The sequence below is a fragment of the Apis laboriosa genome, unplaced genomic scaffold (genome assembly GCF_014066325.1).
Source record: "Apis laboriosa isolate Shangri-la unplaced genomic scaffold, ASM1406632v1 scaffold84_cov144, whole genome shotgun sequence".
In the NCBI taxonomy this organism is placed as follows: domain Eukaryota; kingdom Metazoa; phylum Arthropoda; class Insecta; order Hymenoptera; family Apidae; genus Apis; species Apis laboriosa.
Window position 1 is genome coordinate 511,140 of NW_025224606.1, and position 23,130 is coordinate 534,269.

The 23,130-nt window shown below is 26.0% G+C and overlaps 1 protein-coding gene across 1 annotated transcript in view; it reads right to left on the minus strand.

Annotated features, from left to right (window-relative positions):
* The window catches only part of LOC122719556 (laminin subunit alpha), a 44,406-nt gene that overhangs the window by 6,221 nt on the left and 15,055 nt on the right, over nucleotides 1-23,130 (minus strand). The window contains exons 4-13 of the mRNA XM_043945483.1: nucleotides 18,664-18,877; nucleotides 17,416-17,625; nucleotides 17,060-17,332; nucleotides 16,152-16,289; nucleotides 15,795-16,067; nucleotides 14,833-15,132; nucleotides 14,598-14,756; nucleotides 11,013-14,092; nucleotides 8,955-9,630; nucleotides 3,479-6,480 (exon numbers count right to left, since the gene is read on the minus strand). Of these exons, the coding sequence (XP_043801418.1) occupies nucleotides 3,479-6,480; nucleotides 8,955-9,630; nucleotides 11,013-14,092; nucleotides 14,598-14,756; nucleotides 14,833-15,132; nucleotides 15,795-16,067; nucleotides 16,152-16,289; nucleotides 17,060-17,332; nucleotides 17,416-17,625; nucleotides 18,664-18,877 (8,325 nt within the window). The remainder of the gene's footprint in view (nucleotides 1-3,478; nucleotides 6,481-8,954; nucleotides 9,631-11,012; nucleotides 14,093-14,597; nucleotides 14,757-14,832; nucleotides 15,133-15,794; nucleotides 16,068-16,151; nucleotides 16,290-17,059; nucleotides 17,333-17,415; nucleotides 17,626-18,663; nucleotides 18,878-23,130) is intronic.

The window sequence follows — 23,130 nt, forward strand, 5'->3', positions numbered from 1 at the left end:
ATAATAATATAATAAAATAGAATATTAACTATTATAATAAATTTTATATTTAAATGATATGACTTCTTTGAAGGTCGAATTGGTTATCATGGAACTTAGCCATCATATTCTCCTGACTTCATATCAATTAACTTTTATTTATGGATCAAATTTAAATAGATTCACATTAAATCAGTTATTTATTACAAATTTTAATTAATTAAAGAAAATTGAATCACATTCAATCATTTAAAACAGCAGAATAGCTAGAAAATATCCATAAAAATTTAGTTAAATCACAATTGTATATTCGAATGGCCAACATTTTCAACAATTTTTATAATAATTTATAAATAATAAAATTTATGTATATTAATATTCTGTTTTATTATGTATTTTTAATTATCAAGTATAATAAATTTGAATCGACAAAGTAAATTATGATCAAATGTATTAGATTATAATCAAGTATATATACACATGTATTTGACAAATTTAAAGTCGACAAATTTAAATTGAAAACAAAGAATCATATGAAAAAATTTTATTATATATTTTCGATTTTTTTTATATAGAATTATGCTCTTTTCATTGTATTATTTAGCGATCATCATGTATATTATTTTTTCATGAAACATGATAAATATGGTAGTATCAGTTTATTTATTTAAATGTTATTTATTGTGATGTGTTTATAGAAATAATAAATAAATAATAGTCATCCTGATGCATATACTGTCATAGACGCATTTATGTACATAAGTAAGATTCAATATAATATCTCAAAAGCCATGAATTTGTAGCAATTCGAATTATAATCTTTGAGGCATAAGTTCTTGATTGAGCTATTATTCATTCTTTAATTCGTTGTCCTAATAATTAAAATTATTTTAATAATTATAATTATTAAAATATTTTAATAATTAAAATTACTTTAAGAGTATGAGTCAATTATTTAAAATTAGAGACTGCTTCTCTGATCTTAATCCTCTTGAAATATATTATCAAGGTTATCATTTTGAACAACTTTTTCTTATATATTTCAACGATCATTCAGCTTTAATTTCGATATACAATACAAAATCGATATATAATATAATGCAAAAATGTTTTCTATCTCACATATCATATTTATAAGTGTCTGTGAATAAAATTTAGAATAAATTTGAATTAAATTTAAATTAGATTTTGATTAGATATAATATATATATTATTTCTTTTTATCCATCTACTTCGCGGAGATCAAATAATAATTAAATGAATTTGATTAATTGGCCAAGAAGTTAATTAAAATTAAATATTAAATATTGTTGTAGATCTATTCTTTAAGAATTTTGTATTCAAATGATACGATAAATAAATTATCTCTCTCTCTTTTAAATTTAACAATTTTAACTTTAACAACTCAAACTTAATTTAAACTTAATTGTAAATCAAATTCTTAAAAAAAGTACATGTAATAGTTAACACATTAATAAAATAAATGTTTTTTTATTGCAAAATAAACTAAATTTATAAGATGCAGAAAATGCCAAAATTATTTTCAAAAAAACCATTTTAAAAAATTTAATATATGTAATGCATTTTTACGCGAATGTTTCTTATCTATAATCTTAGTAGCTAATTACTTGTGTCGAGTTATGTTGTAAGTTTTTCAAAAATGCTCTTTGTAAGAAATGCAAATTTAGATAGTAAACACACATTAGAAGTCTTTAAGTTTGGGAATCCATTATTAAATTCTCTTAGTAAATATTTTCGTATCAATTGTATTTTTACAAAAAAAAAAAAAAACGCTAAGAGTGCAACTTTAAGAGTATGAAAGATATAAGATGTAGATTTAAACAAAAATTTTCTAATTTATTAACTATTCTTAAAAGTTATTTATGTTATTTTTACTTCTTAAAAATAAATAATGTTATTAATTAAATGTTAATTAAGAAGTTATGAAGTAAAAAAAAAAATTTTCTTAAGATGATAAAAAACAAAAAAACAAATTAAATCAGTCTTTATGACGTTTTTGTTGAAATACAATACTCTATACAATATGCAAAATACTCTATACAATATACAAAATATAAAACGAAAAAATAAATTATAAAAACAAAAGTATTATGTTTCAAATTATATATCTGTCTTCTGAATAATAATAAATATATATTTAATATATAACGATTTGATTACTAATTTTGATTTTGATTACTAATTTGAATTGATATTTGATTTAAATTTAAAAAAATAAATAATAGATTGCGATTCATATTAAATTTTATATTATATCGTTATCATGTTTGAAAATGTTTTAAACATAATATTAAAAAATGAAATTAATTAAGTTTTAGATAAGTTATATTTATAAAACTTAAGATAATCTTATAATGAAAAATATTAAAGAAGTAAGTCTAAATCGATATCGAATTTTCATTTCAATTAGATTTCAATTTAATAAATTTAAATTAAAATCAATTAAATCTATTCAATTACTAAAATAGATTAAACAAAATAACTCATTCCTAATTAAAATCTAATACACATCTAAGATAAATTTATTCCGAAATCTAATAAAATAATTCAAATACAATCCAAATTTAAATCTATCTAATCTAAATCTATTCTAAATTTAATCTAAATTTATTCCAAATTTTAAAAATATGACATGTAATATTAGTAATGTTTTTGCGTATTTTTATATCTGAAAATTGAATGGTTATACAAAATGAATCATCTGAAAGTTGAAATAACTTCGAAACTGTTAATTATATTGAAAAAATTTTCAAACAAAAGTTAAATAGTTTGTAGAAGAATTCAAAATAATTCATTTTTTTGTAAATAGACAAGATCAAGTTTCCTTTTTTAAATGAAATTATATATCTTTTATATTATTTAATAGATTAATTGATGCAACTCGTTATTCTTTATTAATCCTATACATATCGAAAAATTATTAGTTTAAAAGAAGATATTTAAACGTAAATTTCATAAAACTTTATACAAAATTTGACAAAAGACAAAGAAAGTATAAATCGAATAATCCTTGTCTTTCATATACATATACTATATTTTCATGTAAAATTTTATAAAATTAAAATTAAAATATCTTTCAAAATAATGACCTTTCAATATAAAATATAATCGAATCATTCATTAAAAATACTGCGATTTCATTTAAAAAATAAACTTTATACATTTTTTATACATCCATTTAAAAAAAAAACAAATTATATCAATACCTTTGAAACCATTTAATTTTTGTCTAAAAACTTTTTTTCGATATAATCAACAGTTTTGAATATATTTTATCTTTCAATTTTAGTTCTTTAATTCATTCTTTATATGCTTTAGAAAAATTACTTAGGACACTGTTCTTGATAAGATATCTAAAATTCAAAAACAGTAAATGTAACTTTCATTCCAATAATTACTATTATTTTCGTAAGTTTTCAAAAGATTGATAAATCAATATACAACGAGCATATTTATTTTATAAAAAATGTTATATTACCCGTATTGGACAGCCAGGAATTACGCCAAATGCTTGAATGTTGCGAGTCAAATCAATTATGGTATCGAAAATAAATACTTCATCGATACAGCCTTCGAAACCTTCATTGGTAACAGGTTTGTAAGGATGTTTAGCATTTGGTGGATATCCTCCGAAATAAATATTATCCGAGGATATCAAGTTTCTTCCATTTCCTTTTGCCTTACTCTTAACTACATTTGCACCATCCACTTTCAGAACACCCGACTTCTCGTATCTTAAAGCTTGCAAATTGTGCCAATTTCCATCATTGAATTTGTTCACTGACTGCAAACTAGTTTCTCCTTCACCAAGATCGTATTGATAAAGGACGTGACCATTCCTCATTTCCAAGGACAAAAACTGTTTGCCTTTACCCATCAAGTAAATCAAGCCATCTTCCGCAAATGTTTTAAAGTTCAATCTAATACTAAATTTTTTAGTGTCCGGCGAAATTTGGAAATCTTTCTTTCTCAAAATGGCGTATCCATGTTTGTCGAACCTGTAACCAGTACTCGGTTGGAAGTTGATTAATTTATCTCTTTCTATCGCTGGTTTATTGTTATTCTCTCCATCGATGAAATTCCAGAAGGATACCGGCGTGTCTTCTCCTATCACAAGCTCTTCCATTTCACCCTCGAACGAGGTCGCAGTCACAGCGTTCTGCATATTGAAAGACGATGGATAACCACCTACGAATAGCTTCGAGTATTCTTGATCCACGTTAAATATCGAGTATGAACCATGCAATACATGTGTTTTTTCGTATAATTGCTCTTTGCCTTCTCCAATATCCTCGCGAATAATTAATTTTACATTCTTACCAGTCCTTTCGACAATTATCTGACGCCATATATTATCCGACACGAATTTGTTATTAATGATTTTCTCAGGTCCAGATCCTAAATCAATTATAAGTACTGGATAACCACTTTCGATCAACAATGCCATGAAATCGTGGGTTTTCGAGCGAGGTAGTTTAACATTTTCCTCGTTTCCTAGATAAAGGAGAAAACCGTTGGTCGTATTCGTTCTGAAGTATAAAGATATCTTGGTAGAAGTAGTCAATAGAGGTAAATTTTCTGGATTCTTCAATTCTAAGGTAGTATTTCTATAAAAGGTAAGACCAAGTTTGTAACGATCTGCAAGTTCTCTCGCATTCGCAATTTTGTTTTTTAATGTCTCAATCTTGCTCTGCAAATCGGTTCCATTAGTCTCTATCATTTTTTGATTATTGTCCAAATTATTTAATAATTTTGCAATATCTGGAAGATATTTGTCAACAATGTCTAGTTGCTTTTTCGCCTGAGATACATCACGAATGGATTCCGAGATGTTTTTCGACAACTGTTTCGTTTTCTTCAAATCTTCTGGAATTTGATCAACGATATCCTTTGTGTCCCCTTCGGAAAGTTTGATATTCTTCTCTACCTCTATGATTTGATTCATAGCATCTTGAGCAACTGTCGAAGAAGAAGTTTGAATATTACTAAGGATCTTTTCAATGTTGTCCAACATTTCTCTGTTGCGTTTATTTTGTTCCGAGATTAAAGCTGCGTCTATTTTGGCATTATTTAAATTGTTCTCAGGCTTCATCATTGTTTTCGACAAAGTATCATTGGCCGATTTCAGCAGATTTAAAACTGCCTCTCGCGATTCCGACATCATTTGCTCGATACCATTTGATAATTCCGTAGCGTTTATTGCTGCGTCATGAGCATTTATTGCAGCTTTGCGAGCAGCTTCAATAGCTGTTCCTATATTTCTGTAAGCTGAAACAGCTTTCACGGCATTCGTATTCCTTGTGTCGGTCAGAAGATTATCCAAATCTAAAGATCGATTATAAAGATGTTCAGCATGGTCCTGTGCATCTCGAACTGGAATTACCAATCCTATTAATAATTGATCGTTTTCTGTAATTGTTTTATTTAATGTATCTATAGAATCATCTATTATATTATTTTTCAATATATCTATGTTGTAATTCGCTTCGTCGAGATATTGGCTCGCATTTCTATTTAATTCTTCTCCAGCCATTAAATCTTCCGCAGCCTCCGCAGTAGAATTTTTCACAACATCGAAATTTCCAGTCTCAGCTGCGATTCTGTTCTCTTGATTCAATCTGTCGACCGTGCTAGCCAACTCTTGAGCTTTCCAAATAATTTCGAGAAGATCGTCCAGTTTGTCAGTCACGTTCCTGATTTTGTTACTAAGATTATCAGCGATAAATGATAAATTATTGACTGGTATATTGTAATCGAGCATTTCTGACAGAAGAATATTAGATTCCTGAGCTTGATCTGTTGCACGATCTCGAAAATTGACGAATGATACTTCTTTGATTCTTTTCAGAATGTCTGTTGCTTCTTTCAAAGCGCTATCTACCTTAGCACCAGTACCCAGTTCAATATTCAAAGCTAAAGATTCTACTTCAGAAACAGTCGATTTAACTAAATTTATTTCTCTGATCACATCTTGTTCCAGCAAATTCATATTCTCCAAAGTATTTTCTGCGGCGAGTTTCCATCTTACACTGTCTTCTGCAGTATAATCAATTTCGCGTTTCTGATTCGAAACTTCTAACTCTAACTTACTAACCTCTTGTTGCAAAGGCAAAAAGTTCACTCTATTAGGATCTAAAAGTTTCACCTTGGGATATAAATCATTCACCGAATCATTAATAAATTTCAATCTCTGATTAGTGAAGTAACTCTCGGCCACATTGTTAAACTCTTTAAAAATAGGATTTAACATATTTAATAGTTCATCCGTGACGTCTAATAAGTTTCCAGTGCAAGAGTCACAAGCAAAGCAACCTTGACCTGGAATTAACACATTTCTATACGGACAGTGATCACACTTTTCTCCAATAACTCCTGGCAAGCAACTACATTGACCAGTAGTGGTATTACATGATACCCCAACAGAATATCCAATATTACATTCACAAGATGTACACCCATCTACTCCGTAATTCCAATAACCTGAAATTAAAGATCATATTTTTAAATATAATATTAAAGGTACGCGTGTATATATATATATAAGTACATACGATTTATAATAGATCGTAATCATAAATCTGAAATTCTAAATTTTAAACAAATTATAAATTTATAATGTATTTATAATTATAATTATATATTTATAATTAATCATAAACAAAATTGTGAAATTTAATCATTAAAAAAAGAACCAGTTTTTCAAGTTTGTAAAAGGCGTAATTTTTAGTTCGTTTATTTTATGTTATTTTTATTAATTCCAAATCATCAAGATCATTCGTGTTTAATATGTGTTCATATTTTAAAATTCTTTTTGAATTTTTGTTTTGAAATAATTTCGTTGATCAATCAAACAATTGCAATTATAGAGGCTTATAACGATTTTTCGTAGCTTGCCTTGTTTGATCTAATCTTTGTTCAATCGAAGATTTAAGATTTAAGATTTAAGATTTTCTTAAAACCGACTTATAAGATTATTATAAATAATATATCTATCTATTTTAATCTGTCTATATAATTTTTAATATAAATAATTAATTTAATTTAATATTTAATTATTTTAATATTTAATATTTAATTATTTAATATTTAATTAATTTAATATAATAAATAATTTAATATAATATAATAAATATCGAAATATAGATTCATGAATTATGAATATTTATATTTTATTTCGTGTTATTATATATATAGAGTGTTAATATATTTATGTATATAAATTCTGTACTATAAATAAATCTTTGCAAAAATTCTAAAAATCAAAAAATAAATATAAAAATTTATGTAAAAATGTCGATTGAAGTTTATTTTTAAGTTATAAGTTTATTATTAAGTTTTATATTTAAATTTGCATTTTTTAAATAAAACAAAACAAAAAAGACAATTTTATCTTCTTTACATTATTGTATCTATCTTCATCTCGCTTTATCGAACTCAAATATAAATTATATAACTTAATAATTAAGTCTTAAGTAACTTTTACATTTATTTTGACTTCCAAAGATCTTATAATTATATTAATATATTCTTTAATAAAATATCCGAATATTTAACAATGACAAACAATATAATTCTGTTCTTTTTATAATAAAATTTCATTATTATTTTTATTCTAAACAATAATTATATATAGACAGTATACATATCAATTTCAATAATTACAATATTTCAACAATTCCGAGCCATCAGTTAAAAATCGATTCTACATTCAAATCTTGAACTAACATTTAAGCGAATTTCATTCAAATATATCAAATTATTTTGATATATTTTTCATTCTTAGTTTTTTATTCGGATATTTTTTTTATATATAAATGTACATATAAAATAAAACATGAATATGTTAATGTATATATATACATACGTAAATTTTAATACGAGAAAAAAATATAATTATATATATACATATATAAATGAATATTATTCGTTATAAAAACTCATTTAAAGTTTATTTTTAATACAAAAATTATTTTGTTTTTTTAATTAATTATTTTATCTTCTGATAATATTTAATAAGTAAAATTTAAAAATTTAAAATTCTAATGTCAGAAAATCTTTATATCATATAAAATTATGGGTATATTCAAACTTGCATATTTTATCATTTACTTTAATGTCATATTGATATTTAGCATATATAGTTATATTTATTTAGTTATATTTATAACGAAATGAATCAATATGTGAAACGAGGTTCAATAGCGATTATTTAATGCTATTGAATTTTTATAATTCTTGAAAATAGAATCTCGAAATGAGTTGAGAAAGATAAACTGTTAAATAAAATTTGATACTAATTCTTTATTTCTTAATTCATTCTTGTTTTTTCTCTTTTTCTCGTTTTTTTTTTTGAATTTGGAAAAATTGTCTGTTAATAAGCATTCAGATTTAATCTCATGAACATTTTAATAAAAAATGGATTGGACTATTGTTCATAAATTATAATGATGGCAAGGAATAAATTATCTACGCTGACTTATTAATAGAATTACATAATTTTTTAATTTCTATTTGAAATCTCTAGATATATTATCAATTAAATTTTTATTTTTTCAATCATCTTGAATATAAAATCTCTCTAGTTTTATCAATTCTATTCCTTTAATGGAAAAAGTTAATATAAATATAGATCAATATTAGATTACAAATCTTGTAATCTGGCTCAAAATAAGCAACTCGCTATTCCTTTTTTTTTTATTTAAAATTGTTCACAAAGAGATCCGAAAACGAATGATAAATCCATAAAGACAAGAAATCATAAATCAGTTCGGAATCACTTGACTGAATGAATCAAAGATATCATCATATTCTTTTTCAAAGATATATAATGATTTTCTGATTAAAATTTACATTTTTGGATTCTACTCATCAAATACAATCAGAAGCACATAAAAATAAATATAAAATTTTGCTTTGTCTAGAACGAAATTTAATCGTGAAATAAAGATTTTTACCTGCAATACATTGATCACATCTGCGTCCAGTGACACCAGGTTTGCACAAGCACTGGCCAGTCATGTCATCGCACTGACTACTTTCCGAAGCGATTCCACAATCACACGCTTTACAACCGTCGCACGTATCATAACCATAGTAATTATCTGCGCAACGGTCGCATTGTTCTCCAATCACGTTCTCGCGACAGAAGCATTGGCCCGTGTAACTGTCACAATGTTCCATTCCACATTCTTTGCACAGACAGTTGCGACAATCTTTCCTCTCGATAGCGTCACCGAAAAATCCTGGTGCGCAAAGATTACAAGCTTCGCCATAAGTGTTGTTTAAGCAACGTAAACACTCTCCTGTTCTGGAATCACAGGAGCCGATTTGATTGGTATCGATATTGCCGGAACATTCGCAGGGTTTACAATATTCGCCATAAGTTTCAGGATTTCCATAGTAACCGGAAGCGCAGGATTCACAGCGAGCGCCATAATAGCCAGGAAGGCAGTCGCAGCTTATTTTGTTTCCTTCTTCATTCACTTGGCAACCAGTGGCGAAATTATTGGATGGAACAGGCAAAGGACAAGCGCAAATGAGACAATCAGTGGGAGTTCCTCCGGTAGCATTTCCGTAATAACCTTGTTCGCAGAATTCACAATGATCACCCATTGTACCGTCTTTGCAATCCTGTAATAAAAAAATTACATATATATTTCTAATGTGAATTTTATCTATTAGGGTGTCTCATAAATTTCTTTCGCATCACGCTAGGACTGACTTTAATTGATTATTTTTATATGAACATGCAGCTTTATCTATTAACCATTTATGGCATCGGTTTCAGTCATCTCAGAACTCTTTTAAAGTAATTTCGTTGGTAATATGAATAGCCAAAGGAAGCATTTAGGGCATGTTGTGTTTTATTGCTTTAAAAAAGATGATAGTACAAATGATACTACAGACGAATTTTATACTGTTTACGGAAGTGGTGCTATTATCTGCAATTGATTTAAGAGATTTAGAGCTGGCAATTTTGATTTGAAAGATGAAGGCCGCAGCGGCTGCCCAACATTGACGAATACGGACCTTATCAAGGCTTATGTTTGCTGAAAATCCGCAATATAATATGCGCAAGATAGTGAATGCTATTAACATTCCCAAGACAACAGTACATAATCACCTGATCAGGATGGGATATGTCGATCGATGTGAAGTTTGGATTCCACAGCTATTGACGGAGACTGACTTTATGAACCGCGTCTCTACGTACGATTTCCTTCTCTAGCGACATGAAAGAGATCTTTTTTTAAAAAAGTTTGTCACTGGAAACGAGATTTGGATTTTATATCAAAATATGCATCGAAAACGTACTTGATTTAAGGACAATAAACCTTCAATTGTCGCGAAGACTTCACTCGAAGAAAGTTCTTTTATCCATTTGATGGGATTAGAAAGGTATATTCCACATGAGCTCCTTTCTCAAGGTAAAACCATTAATTTTTATAAATATTGCGATCAACTTGATAAATTGAAACATGCCATAGCAGAAAAACAGCCAAAATTGGCGAATCGACGAGGCCATCATCGATAATGCAAAACCGCATGTTGCACATTGACTGTAAGAAAAAAACTATTACAGTTTGATTGGGACGTTCTACATATCTTCTGTATTTCCCAAATCTTACTCTATCCGACTATTACTTGTTCCTATTATTAAAAAATTCTCTCCATGATAAACGATTCAAATCCAAATAAGCGAAATAAAAACGCATCTCGAAAAATATTTTGCAAATAAATCCCAATTGGAAAAAATGAGGTTTTTTGACAGATGGAAGAAGGTGATAGAGCAGAACGGTTCATATATAACGCAATAAAATATCGCAACAAATATCGTGTATTCATTTCGTATTAAAGAAAAAGAAAGAAACTTATAGGATACCCTAATATAATACATATAAAATTGCATAAGTACCGATAGTTTTTTTGCGAATAATGAAAAGAAAAAAGTTGTTTATAGTGATATCCAAATAACAAGAAATCGAATCAATAAGTTCATTGAATTAACTTACCAAACATATGCCAGTATTCACATCACACGTATCCGCATGTCCGTTACACTCACAACGAACACAGTATCCCCCATGAGGTCCAGATTGTACCCTGTAATATCCCGAAGCACATTCTTCGCATGAAAGTCCTTGATAATTAGGTGGGCATTGACATTGTTCAACACTACTTGCTGGAAGGTATTGAGGCGAATAAATCTCCGTAGTTACATCTAAAGTCATGTACGATAAAGAAGCTCTTATACTAGGATTCCAGTATGTAGCTCGAATAAATATTCCTTGAAGATCTTCGAGAACCACCATCAATTGTTCCCTTGTGGCGCTAAGGCGATTATGGGTCACAAAGTTCATCTCGATTAATTCCAAAGATGCTTGAAAGTTCGTGAATGACGGTGGTTGTTCTTCAGCGTAGTAAAGTAAAATTGTGTCGGCACTTTGAAGAATTATATCAGCAGCACTAATAGCGTTACCGAATGGTCCAGTACTGTAATAAACAGTATAATTCAAAAATCCTCCATACGAAGTTAACTTCTTTCCTAAATAGATTTCTGGTGCTGAGAAGTAAATAACGTTTCCATAAGTGTCATTAGTGGTGAGATCAATTGCGATACTCGTTGAATTGAATTCATGTGGGATTGTTAGCAAATACGTCATATTTCCACCTTTCTCATTGAATAGAGCTAATTCCCAGTTAACCATATCAGATATTTGGGTTCTATACAAATTTGACGACACGCATCTACTAGTTTTTCCAAAACAGAAACATTTGGTACAACCTTCTTCGTTGTTTTCTTGAATATTGAATGTACCTTCCTTGCATACATCACAAGCTAATCCCTGAATATTTTCCTTACAGTAGCATTCCGCGGTATATTGGTCGCATATCTCTTCAGTAGTTCCTCTAATGTCACAATCGCATTTTTCGCAATGCGGGAATTGGGAATAGCCAGGCTGACATTTGTCACACTGTCTACCAACCACGTTCTCTTTGCATCTGCAGCTACCATTAAAGAAATCACATTGCAGATCCCCGTCGATTACACCCAGAGGAGAACAATTGCACTCTTCGCAGCCAAGAATTGGATGAAATCCGTAAGTACCCACTTCACATTGATCGCAACGTTTACCAGTGACTCTTGGTGGACAGATACAAGCACCTGTTTTTGGTTCACATAAAGCTGTGCTGGGACAATTGCATGGTTCACAATTAGGAAAACCGTAGAATCCCATTTTACAGATTTCACATCGTCTTCCAATGATGTTTGGTTTGCAAAGACATTGCCCCCCGAATTTTTCACACTCAAAGCTTATAGCACCATTGATATCACAATTACACGGCAAAGCACGGTTATTGTAATTTGCTGTCAAAGAGAAAATGGAATCACGACAGAAACCTTCTTCGGTGATATTTATATGGAAATGATTGTAGCCGCATTTTTTAATAAACTCTTTTGTCTGATCGAATTGAATCTTTTTTAATATTTTTTCATTGTATTGTTCAGCTGGAATAACTAAGATATAATCCAACCATATTCCATTGCCGTCACTTTCCTTGAAGGTTATCATAAAGTTCTCGATTAATTGAAATTTAATATTGTTGTCCATTTGTCTCACTATGCTACGACATCCGCTGTTACTGGGACAATGGGGAACGGACATTTTTGCTTCGTAAAATTTACCATTTTGTACTAATACATCGAGCTCATATTCTGGATAATCTGGTTGATAATATTGCACAATGAATATATAATCTCCAGGTTGTAAGACTTTTCCATGAATATCTACAGTTGTGTTTTCACTATCCAAATAGATTAATTTGGTAGTATTATCATAAATGCCAAAAGGCCTTTTTTCAGATTCGAAAATTGTGCTGCTAGTTTCGAATTCGATTTTCTTAGCATCTGCTGCTCCTGGAAATTGGCCTTTTACACATTTTCCATTTTTTCTAACACATATTGATTTCGGTTTAACATAATCCAAAGACCATTTATTGTAAGGAATAGCAATAATAGAATCAATGGCAACATTCGAAGTAGGTTCTCCAGTTAAAATTAAGCTAACATAGTTCGAAGGGAAATTCATTGTAGCTACTCTGCCATATGTGTCGGTCACTACTTGTCTACAGATACTAGTGTATTTGCAAGGATATAGAGTCACCTTTCCTTTACCAACAGTATTTGCCTCTATAAGAAGAGTTGATGTAGTATTCTCATATTTAGGAGTCACATAGGTAACCAGCAAAACATGTGGACCTGGTTTCGAGATTCTTAAATCAAAATGTATTTCTTCTTGTTTTTCATTAATTAATGGAACTTCATCTCTATCAATTTCATACAAAATGTCTCTATCTGTAAAATATTCACTCAAAGGGATTCTGACATTGTTTTCGTTCAAGAATCCGCCAGCTCCGTGAACAGAATCAAACATCATCAGATTAGGATAACCATAATGTCTACAGAGTTCTTTGTAACCAATCTCGCAAGGAATGTTCACATTTTGAGTCAGAATAGTTGCTTCATAGTATTCAGACGGAAGCAACACGAAATAATCGAGGAAAAGACTCTTCTTAGTAGCGATACTAATAGACCAATATCCTGGATTCATAACCATGGCCGAGGGAAGATTACCTTGAGGTCCCGCGACGGTTACAAAAGATGGCTTTACAGTTGGTTTGAAGTTAACTTTAAATTGTTGTTCCACTTCTGATGGGTTTTCTGGAGTTATAGTAATTGTACCAAGGATTGGTTCGTTATTTGGATTCACATATTTTAAGACCATTCTATAGAGAGAAGATTTCTGAATATAAACATTTAGAATAATCTGGTCCTGTAGATCAGAGAATACCGCATATCCCTTCCAACTAAATCCTGGAAAGAGATCTTCGGTGAAACCGTAACGAACGGGGCTATTGCTGGGCATTCTTCCATCTTCTGCTTCATATTGAAACTGGTGAAGTGTAGGAAAATAATGAGCTTTCAAAGGTTCTTTGCAGGTAAGACCCGTAACACGTGGTTGGCATTGACATTGACCAGTTTGTTTATTACATATCGGATTAACGGAACCACCGATGTCACAAGCACAGTCTAAGGATAAAAATTTATATAATTTGTATTTATCGAAATAATGGATATTTTTCCAATGTTTTTCCATAAATAATGGAAAGACATTGAAGACCGATTAACATGAAATTTAAAATGGACGAATCATGAAATATATAATTTTTTTTGTACTATTTTATTGGAAGATTATATTTTATTTTATTTATAATATAAATATAATATTTTATATTTTATATTTATTTTATATTATAATTAAGTTAAAATAATTTTGAAGAAACAAAATTTATTTTATTTTTGTGTCTTTTGATGGTATTTAACAAATAGAATTCAAAAATATAAATTCCTATCAAGTCAAATCACATTATTATAAATGTTTAAACATAATTTAATATTAATTTTCTTTTTATAACTTCTTTCTGCTTATTATCTTTTCTAAATTTCATATCGATCAATCACCGATGCCATTCAAAGTATACAATAATATAAAATAATTTTCATCAATATAAAAATACATATAAAAATTACATACCTGTACAACCGAAGAAATTGCTTTCTTGAAGATTGTATGTACCATCTACGCACTGATTGCAACTTCTGTCGGTTACTCCTGGTTTACAGATACATTGACCAGATTTTGTATCGCATTCACCAATATTTCCAATGACACCAGGTATATTACATTGACATTCTTAAAACGAAATAAAAAAAAAAAGGATACGGTTATTTATTGCATTATTTATTCTGTAAAACTTAATTTTACTTACCTTCACAACCTTGAGGATTATAAGGTTGCAAATTCCAATAGAGCGGCTTACACTCGTTACAAATCCTGCCTTCGACACGATCTTTACATTGACAAAGTTCACCAGCAGGCAAAGAGCCACATCCTTGAAAAGTTTCTACAATACCTGCCGGGTCACAATTACAACCTTCGCAAGTGGGGAAATTATAAAAGCCTTCTTTACATTGGTTGCACCTAGTACCATCGAAATTTTCTCGACATTGGCATTTAGCCTCTGTATCACAAGATGCACCAATCGAACCATGGCTGTCACAATTGCAGGCTAAATAATTAGAATAGAATTATCAGTTTTAGAAATTTTTTTATAAAATTATTTAATTATTTGAAATTGTTTAATTAATATTTTTTGTCGTACAGTAAAAATTAATATTCTATGAAAGATAAAAATATTTAATACAAATATTTTAAAGCTAAATTAATCGATGTTCAAAATGTTTAAAATTTCAAAAAATATTTTAAATTAAATAAATTTAAATAAACAATAGATTTATATTGAAAAAATAATTTCGAACAATTTAACTTAAGAATGATACTTTATATGTATTATTATTAAAAAAAATTAATATGATATGAATCATATTAATTAAAATCAACATACTTTAAACAATTAAAACTCTTAAACTTATTATTATTATAAATGGAGAATAAATTTTCAGATAAAAGACTAATTTATAATTAAATATATGAATAAATATATAAAGATTAAAATACATGAGAAATCAAAAAAATAGAACAGTAATTGCTTGGAATAGCAATTAATTTAAAATATTGAAATCCAATCTTAATTTTAATTATTTTAAATTAAATATTTTTTGTAGATAAGTTGGAATTATTTTCCTAATACTATCGAAACAAATTAGTGAAATTATAACTTTTTACATTTAAATCAAATAGAAATAGATAATAAATATAAATTTTATATACCTATACATTCAGGATACATGTAATATCCTGGACTGCATTGATCGCATGTTCTTCCAGCGAAATTAACCAGACAAGAACATTTTCCTATGGTATCACAACTAATAGAAGATGATCCTATTGAACTGCAGTTACATGGTCTACAATTCGGATATCCATAATAACCACTGATGCATTGATCGCATCTAGGACCGCCATATCCCTTTTTGCATAAACAGGTTCCATTTGATTTATCACAAATTTCTGCCTCGGTTCCACGTGAATCACAGTTACAGACTATTAAATTGTTATCGATGTATAATTAATTCGTTTTAAAATAAAAATATTAAACATTAATATAACGATTCACTAAATACTTACATGTACAGAAAGGATAATTGTAATAGCCATCTTCACAAATATCGCATGTTCTTCCACCGTAGTTGTTCTTGCAAGTGCAATTACCCGAAATTACATCACATTCAGCGTTATGGGAGCCCAAAGGATTACATTCACAAGCTGCATATTGTAAAAACAAATAATTATAAAATTGTTAAATTGTAAAATTGACTAAAGACTGAAATATTTTTGAAACTGTCGATTATATTGAAAAATGTTTGAGACAAAAGTTAAATAATTTCGAAATTTAATTATTCGTTACGTTTAAAATTTTTTTAATATATAAGAAAAATCAATATTCAAAGATCAATTTTTCTTAAATAGAATATATTTTTGAACATATTAATCGATATTATTTCTAAAAAAAATATCTAAATTGTAACAAAAAATTATTAATTTGAAAGATATTTTAATTTGAATTTTATAAAATTTATCATATGAAAAATAAAAAACGAGAAACAATTTTCTTTTCATATTTTCCTTATTTTTCTATAAGCATGTGAAATAATAATTTTTTTTTCATGTTTTTCTTATCTTTTATATAAATTTTATAGAATTAAAAATTTTATAAAATATTTATTAAACTAATAATATTTTAATAATATATAATGTAATAGTTTTTTTATAGAAAAAAACAATTTATATTTTTTGATATATTAAAAAAATACATAATTTTATTTAAAAAAAATAAATTTGATTTTTATGATATTCTTTATGCATATATATTATATATTATATATATTATAAAAATTTTTAAATACATTAAATAATACTAAATCGAAGTTATTAAACTTTAATGTAAAATATATATAATAATTCCATATAACATAATAAGTTTCAAAAATACTATAATTTTCAATCTTAACTCAATTTAATTTTTCTTTACTAACGTAAACATTCAGGGAATTTGTAATAGCCTTGCGCGCAGAGATTGCAGAAATGGCCAGCGTAATTCAATTTACACGGACAAGATCCATCTATGGCTTCGCAATGATCTCCATCGGTTCCATTACTAAAACATTGGCATGGAACGCAGTTTGGATAACCATAATGTCCAAAGCTGCAACTGTCGCAATTAGGTGAAGTATATTCTTTTCGACACTCGCATTTACCGGTGATATCCGCGCAATTTCCAGTTAAATTGGGTGCATTACATTGACATGCTATTAAAAATTAATAATATAAAAAATATATGATTTATTAAAATTGTATTAAAATCCATTGTTTTAACAGATCAATGACTTACGTTGACAAACATCAGTTGCGTTCAAAGGTTTATCACCCGGTCTATAAAACGTTGGTTTGCAACGATTACAATTGATTCCTTCAGTGTTGTCCCGACAATTCTTACATATACCGCCACCCTCATAGTTATCGTGAATATCTAAAGACAAGTGTTTCTCGTCCACTTCTGGATCATACTCACACTCATCGGAATGACCAAAACAATTGCAAGCTAAAAAAGTATGAATTTTAGATTATATTAAATTAAATTGTCAAAATTTTGTAGAGATTTTTCAGATTTATTTTTGAAAAATGATTATTATTCAATTATTCATAACTCATTCGTCAGTGCTTATTTAAAAAAGAAGAGAAACTTGAAAATAAAAAAAAATATGAACTTGAAATTAAAAAATAATAAATATTGATTTAAATTTTTTATTTTTCTCTTTTTTATTTTTATTAATAAATTTAATATTAATATGATCTATTTTGGAAATCTTTCAGTTTTAAAAATAATTATTTATTTTATTTTATTATTTATTTTATTTTATTTATTTATTTTTTTTTTGAGATAATTTAACAAATGCTCAGTTTGATTTATATTTTATTAATATTAAAACATTTTTTTTATCTATCATTAATAAAATTATTAAATTAATAACTTGATTTATAAATATACATTTTTAATAATGTTATTCTAACTATTTTTCATCATAAAATATGCATTTTATATTTATTTTTTTCTTTTATTTTATTTTAAATATTTGATTTTATGGACGCAACATCAGTAACTATGTGATAAACTTAAATATCACTTCTAGAATTAGTTATAAGAATCTTAAGATCAAAATTCTTTATAAAAGATAAAATTTACTAATTAATCACGTGATATAATTAATCATTTTATAATTATACATGAAATAAAATAATTAGATAACTTGATTTTTCATAAAAAAATCACTTTTTTGAATAATATTTAAAACTTATTTTAAATATTTTATAAATAAATCAAAATTCCAAGTGAAAATTATCATAGTGAAAATTCCAAGAAAATAAAACTTTGATATTAGGATCCTCCATACATAAAATATATAAAATTTTATAAATGATAAAATATTAAAATGTGATTTGCTATTCTCGAAAAATAAAATTATGAAAGCTTTAAAAAAATATAAGAGATTTGTACAATAAAGAAACAAAAAAATTTTTAGAACAAATTAATGTAAATGATTAAACAAAATTGTATGAAAAAGATGAAAATTATTCTTACGTTCGCATATGAACTTCTTAAATGCTGTAGACTGTCGCCACTTCTTTTGTTCAAACCCTTTGCAACAAGTCGCACATTGGGGTCCACAGGTATTATGTTGGCATCTGCAAAACAGTTTCTTCGGCATCTTTGGATCCAATATGTCACAAGTATCCGCGTGGCCATTACACATACATCGACCACCAATACTGATATCTTTGATGGAATAAAAATACTAAAATACAATAATTCAATTGTTATCTTTTATTTATTATTTTGATTTGTATTAAGAAAAATGACATATCTTATTTTTTTTTAAGAAAAGTATATTATTTCGATTATTTAAAAAGACGTTTCATTTTTTAGATAATTATAGTAATGTCCAGTTTTATCGCACTTTTTGTTTACTTAAGTATTACAAATTATCTTCAATATTCCATAATTCTTAAAATTGGAACTCTAGTTAAGGCATCCATATACTTTTGAAACTTAAAATACATATCGTAAAATAAAACACGAACAATTTCTAGATAACAATTGACATATCGATTTTGATTGTGTGATAGTTAACTGGGCACTATTATATAGATTTTTATTCTATAAGCAGCTACATTAATATATTATTTTAATATATTATGATGCATTTTATTATATAATTAAAAATTCATGAAAAAATAAAACACAAAATTTCATTTTAAATTTTAGTTTATCTTTTATTGAATTGTTGGTTAAATTAGATTAAAATATAAGTGCCTAAAACAGAAAAATTTATTCCTAACTATTTAGAGATCGAGAATTCCATTTTTTATTTTTTTTCGTATATAGTATAAAAGAATCTGTATATTTTTTATTTTATATTTTATTTACATAGCATAAAAAATGTATATATAGTATGTATATATAGATTAAATGATTGTATACTGATGCATATGCTATCATGATCGGACATATAGAAGTAGAATGTATAGTCGGTTTTTTGTGAATATAGTTTTTCTAACTAATTAAATCCAAAAGTGGATTTGGAGTATGTAAAGTATTTGGAATTTCAAAAGAAATTTATTTAATTCAAAAATTCTGATTCCAATGAAAATTTGTATGTAAAATATAATACATATATTATTATAATACATAAAGCAATTTCATTACCAATTAAAGATCTGTTTAAGAAAGTTAAATTAAAAGAGGGAAATTAAATTCCCAAAATTTTCAAAATTTTTTTAATTTTTGATATTAATTTCATTTGGAAATTTTTTTTTACAAGATAATAGAACATTAAGATCAGAAATCATTTTGTAATGTAAAATTTTGTTATCTCGAATTAATACAGAGTTATATTTAAAAAAAGTGAAAAACGCATTGAAACCCATTGATTTTTTTAAGTAATGTTCGAAAAGAAAATTGTTTCATATATGTATAACTTATTATATATTCAATTTGATTAAAAAAAAAAAAATATTTTTTAATTTGTTAATTTTTCAAGAAAATTTTTTATTTTTAATAAAAGTAAATATGTAAAATATAATTATTTATAAAATTAATTTTTTTAACCAAATATTATTTTAAAAAGATAAAATCAATGCGCAAAATTTCAATGCTTTTTTGTAATGTAACTTTATAATTCCGAACAAAATTTTAAATTATAAAATATTTTAATTTCAATATTCTATCTTGTTGCAAAAAATTTTTAAATGAAATTATATTAAAAATTGAAAAAATATTAAAAAAGTTTGGAAGTTGATTTAACTTCCTTAAAAAAATTTTCCATAGATAAAAATATTTCTCTATATATAATTTATTACTTAACTTTATATATAATTTTTAATCAAATTTTAATTTTAATTTTAATTTTAATCAAATCAGAATTTCTGAATCAGATGATTTTCTATAAAATAGTATAAAAAATTTTTATACTATAAAATAGTATAAAAAAAAAATAGTATCTATATAATATAGATTATATAATATTTTTGTGAATTAATATATAGAAAAAATTGTTCGAAATGTTTTGTTTCAGATCAAATTAGAACTAAATAATTAACGAATAGAAAAAGTTTCTATTTTGCCATAAAAAGTAATTGATTTCATGACAGAAGAAATCATATTTAAATGTTCACAATAAAAATTTACACATTATATTAAATTTATAACTAAGAAACTGATCTACAACGTAACTGCAAAAGATTCATCTTTATTATCCCGAGAGGGGATCCCATTACTATGTCATGAAACTCGACATGAGCAACGTAATCCCGATTTGAGATTGAATTTCCGTGAGACAAATTAAAGCAATGGTAAAATTCTTTCATTTTTTTACTTTCTTTTCAATAAAACTTTTATCAATATATTTGTAAAATTTTTCCGAATAAAATAAGATCAAAAATAATATATTTTTCTTATTTTCTTTCTATTTATTTATTTTTTTTATTTAATAAATTAATAAAAAAAAGAATTATTATCAATAATCAAATACATAAATATGGCTTAAATTATTGGTCGGAATTTTATTTTTAATTTTATTAGTCATTGTTAATTTTATTAATCATCTACTTTTTGTAATTGTGCGGGCGTAATTCATGAGCGAAATTTTGATGTTGCTAATAATATAAATATAAATAAATGTAATTTAAAAAATTATTTTTTATTTCATTTCACTATTTCAAATTGAGGATTTTGTAGTAAAAGAGGTGCAAATTTGTTTTTGACAGATTTTTACACAAAATAATAATAAGAATAAATATTTTTTTTTGAAGCAACTACGAGGAAACTTTTTGATATTCCATGTTTCTTAAAAAAGTTGTCGAATGTTTCTCCAGATTTTTTTCGCCAGTAATAAATATCGCTATTTGTTATCAATTTTCATTTAAAAAGGTAAAGATCAAAGAAAAATAGAAAACAACAGAAAAAATGGTCCTTCAATATATATATAAATATATATATATATATATATATATATTTTTATGATTGACATCAATGCAATTTTTTTAAAATATCTGTTGAAGAAATATATTAATTATAAAAGAATGTGATGTACGTAACAAATCGCATAATAGATATAAAATAACTATATAACTTTTTAATAATATTATTAACATAAAAAATGAAAGATGATATCGAAGTGATCAATAATCGCGGATCAATTCTTAAGAGACAGAACAGAAAAGAAAGAAAAGATTAACAAACAAATTGATTATGAAATTGCGATCTCGAACTGTATAAGATGTCGAAGAAGAAATTTTGGAGAATTTTTTATTTTTATTTAAGACAAAAAGAGGATGAAAAAATATAATGAATGAAAAAATCTCTGTAGGCGTTTGTTATAACTTGTAGCAACAGATAACAAAAAGTTTTTTAATGTTATTTTAATAACAATTAGTTTCATATAATTGTACATAGCTTAATATATATAAAAAAAAATTTGTATCGTTTGATATAAGCTTAATATAAGATAAAAAATTATTGCAGATTGTGAATCTATTCTTATTATTATTTTATATAAATTTGTTATATATTATATAATAAAATTTTATATATATTTTTATAAAAATTTTATATAAATTTATACTAATTGAAATAAAATCATATCAATTCAATAACTATGAAAATTTATATTTTTTAAATTAATTTTCTTTTTAATGTTAAAAAAATTGTATAAGAAATTTTTTAATTTCTCTAATATTCTATTTCTCTAATAATCCATTTTTATGTTGATAAAATTGGATTTGGAACTTCTTATTGAGGAATTCTCAATTTTTAGTATTTAAAAATAATATTTATAAGTTGACCCATTTCAATCTCATGATTAGGATGAAAGATATACATATTATTTACTTTAATAAAAAAAATTTATAAATATATTAATAAAAAAAATTAATTAAAATACCCCAAAAATAAAAAAATTTTTTAAAAATTATATTTATTACCGATGTTTTTTCTAGTATCTTGGCTTTTTATCTTTTTTTTCTTTCATTTGCAAAAAATGTAAACAAACAAGTTTCAATCGAGAAATAAGAAATATATTAAAAATAAGAATCGATATTTCTGTTGAATAAATGCAAAATTTTGGTCCTAAATTATTTATAGATATAAAATATTTTCTGTATATAGAATATTTCGACAAAATAAATAAAAAATTTAAAAAATAATTCTAGAAGCTAAAATCAATTTAAGTTGGTATGCAAAAATATCTGTTATAGTTTATTAAATTACGAATGATTTAACTAAATAAAATAAGATAGAAATGTGACGAAAAAAATAGAATCAACACATTTTACTTCTGTGTCGATTTATTTCATTTAGTAAAATTATATTGCTTATAGATTCAAAAGTAGACTTTAAGTATTTTTACATATTAATTTTTATATTTGTTAAAAACTAGAATCTCTCTTAAATTTTACATTTACTTCATCGTATTATAATCCTTATTATCAAATTTCATCATTAAATTCCTATATAATTTTTTGATAATTAAATAATTCAAAATAGAGAGAT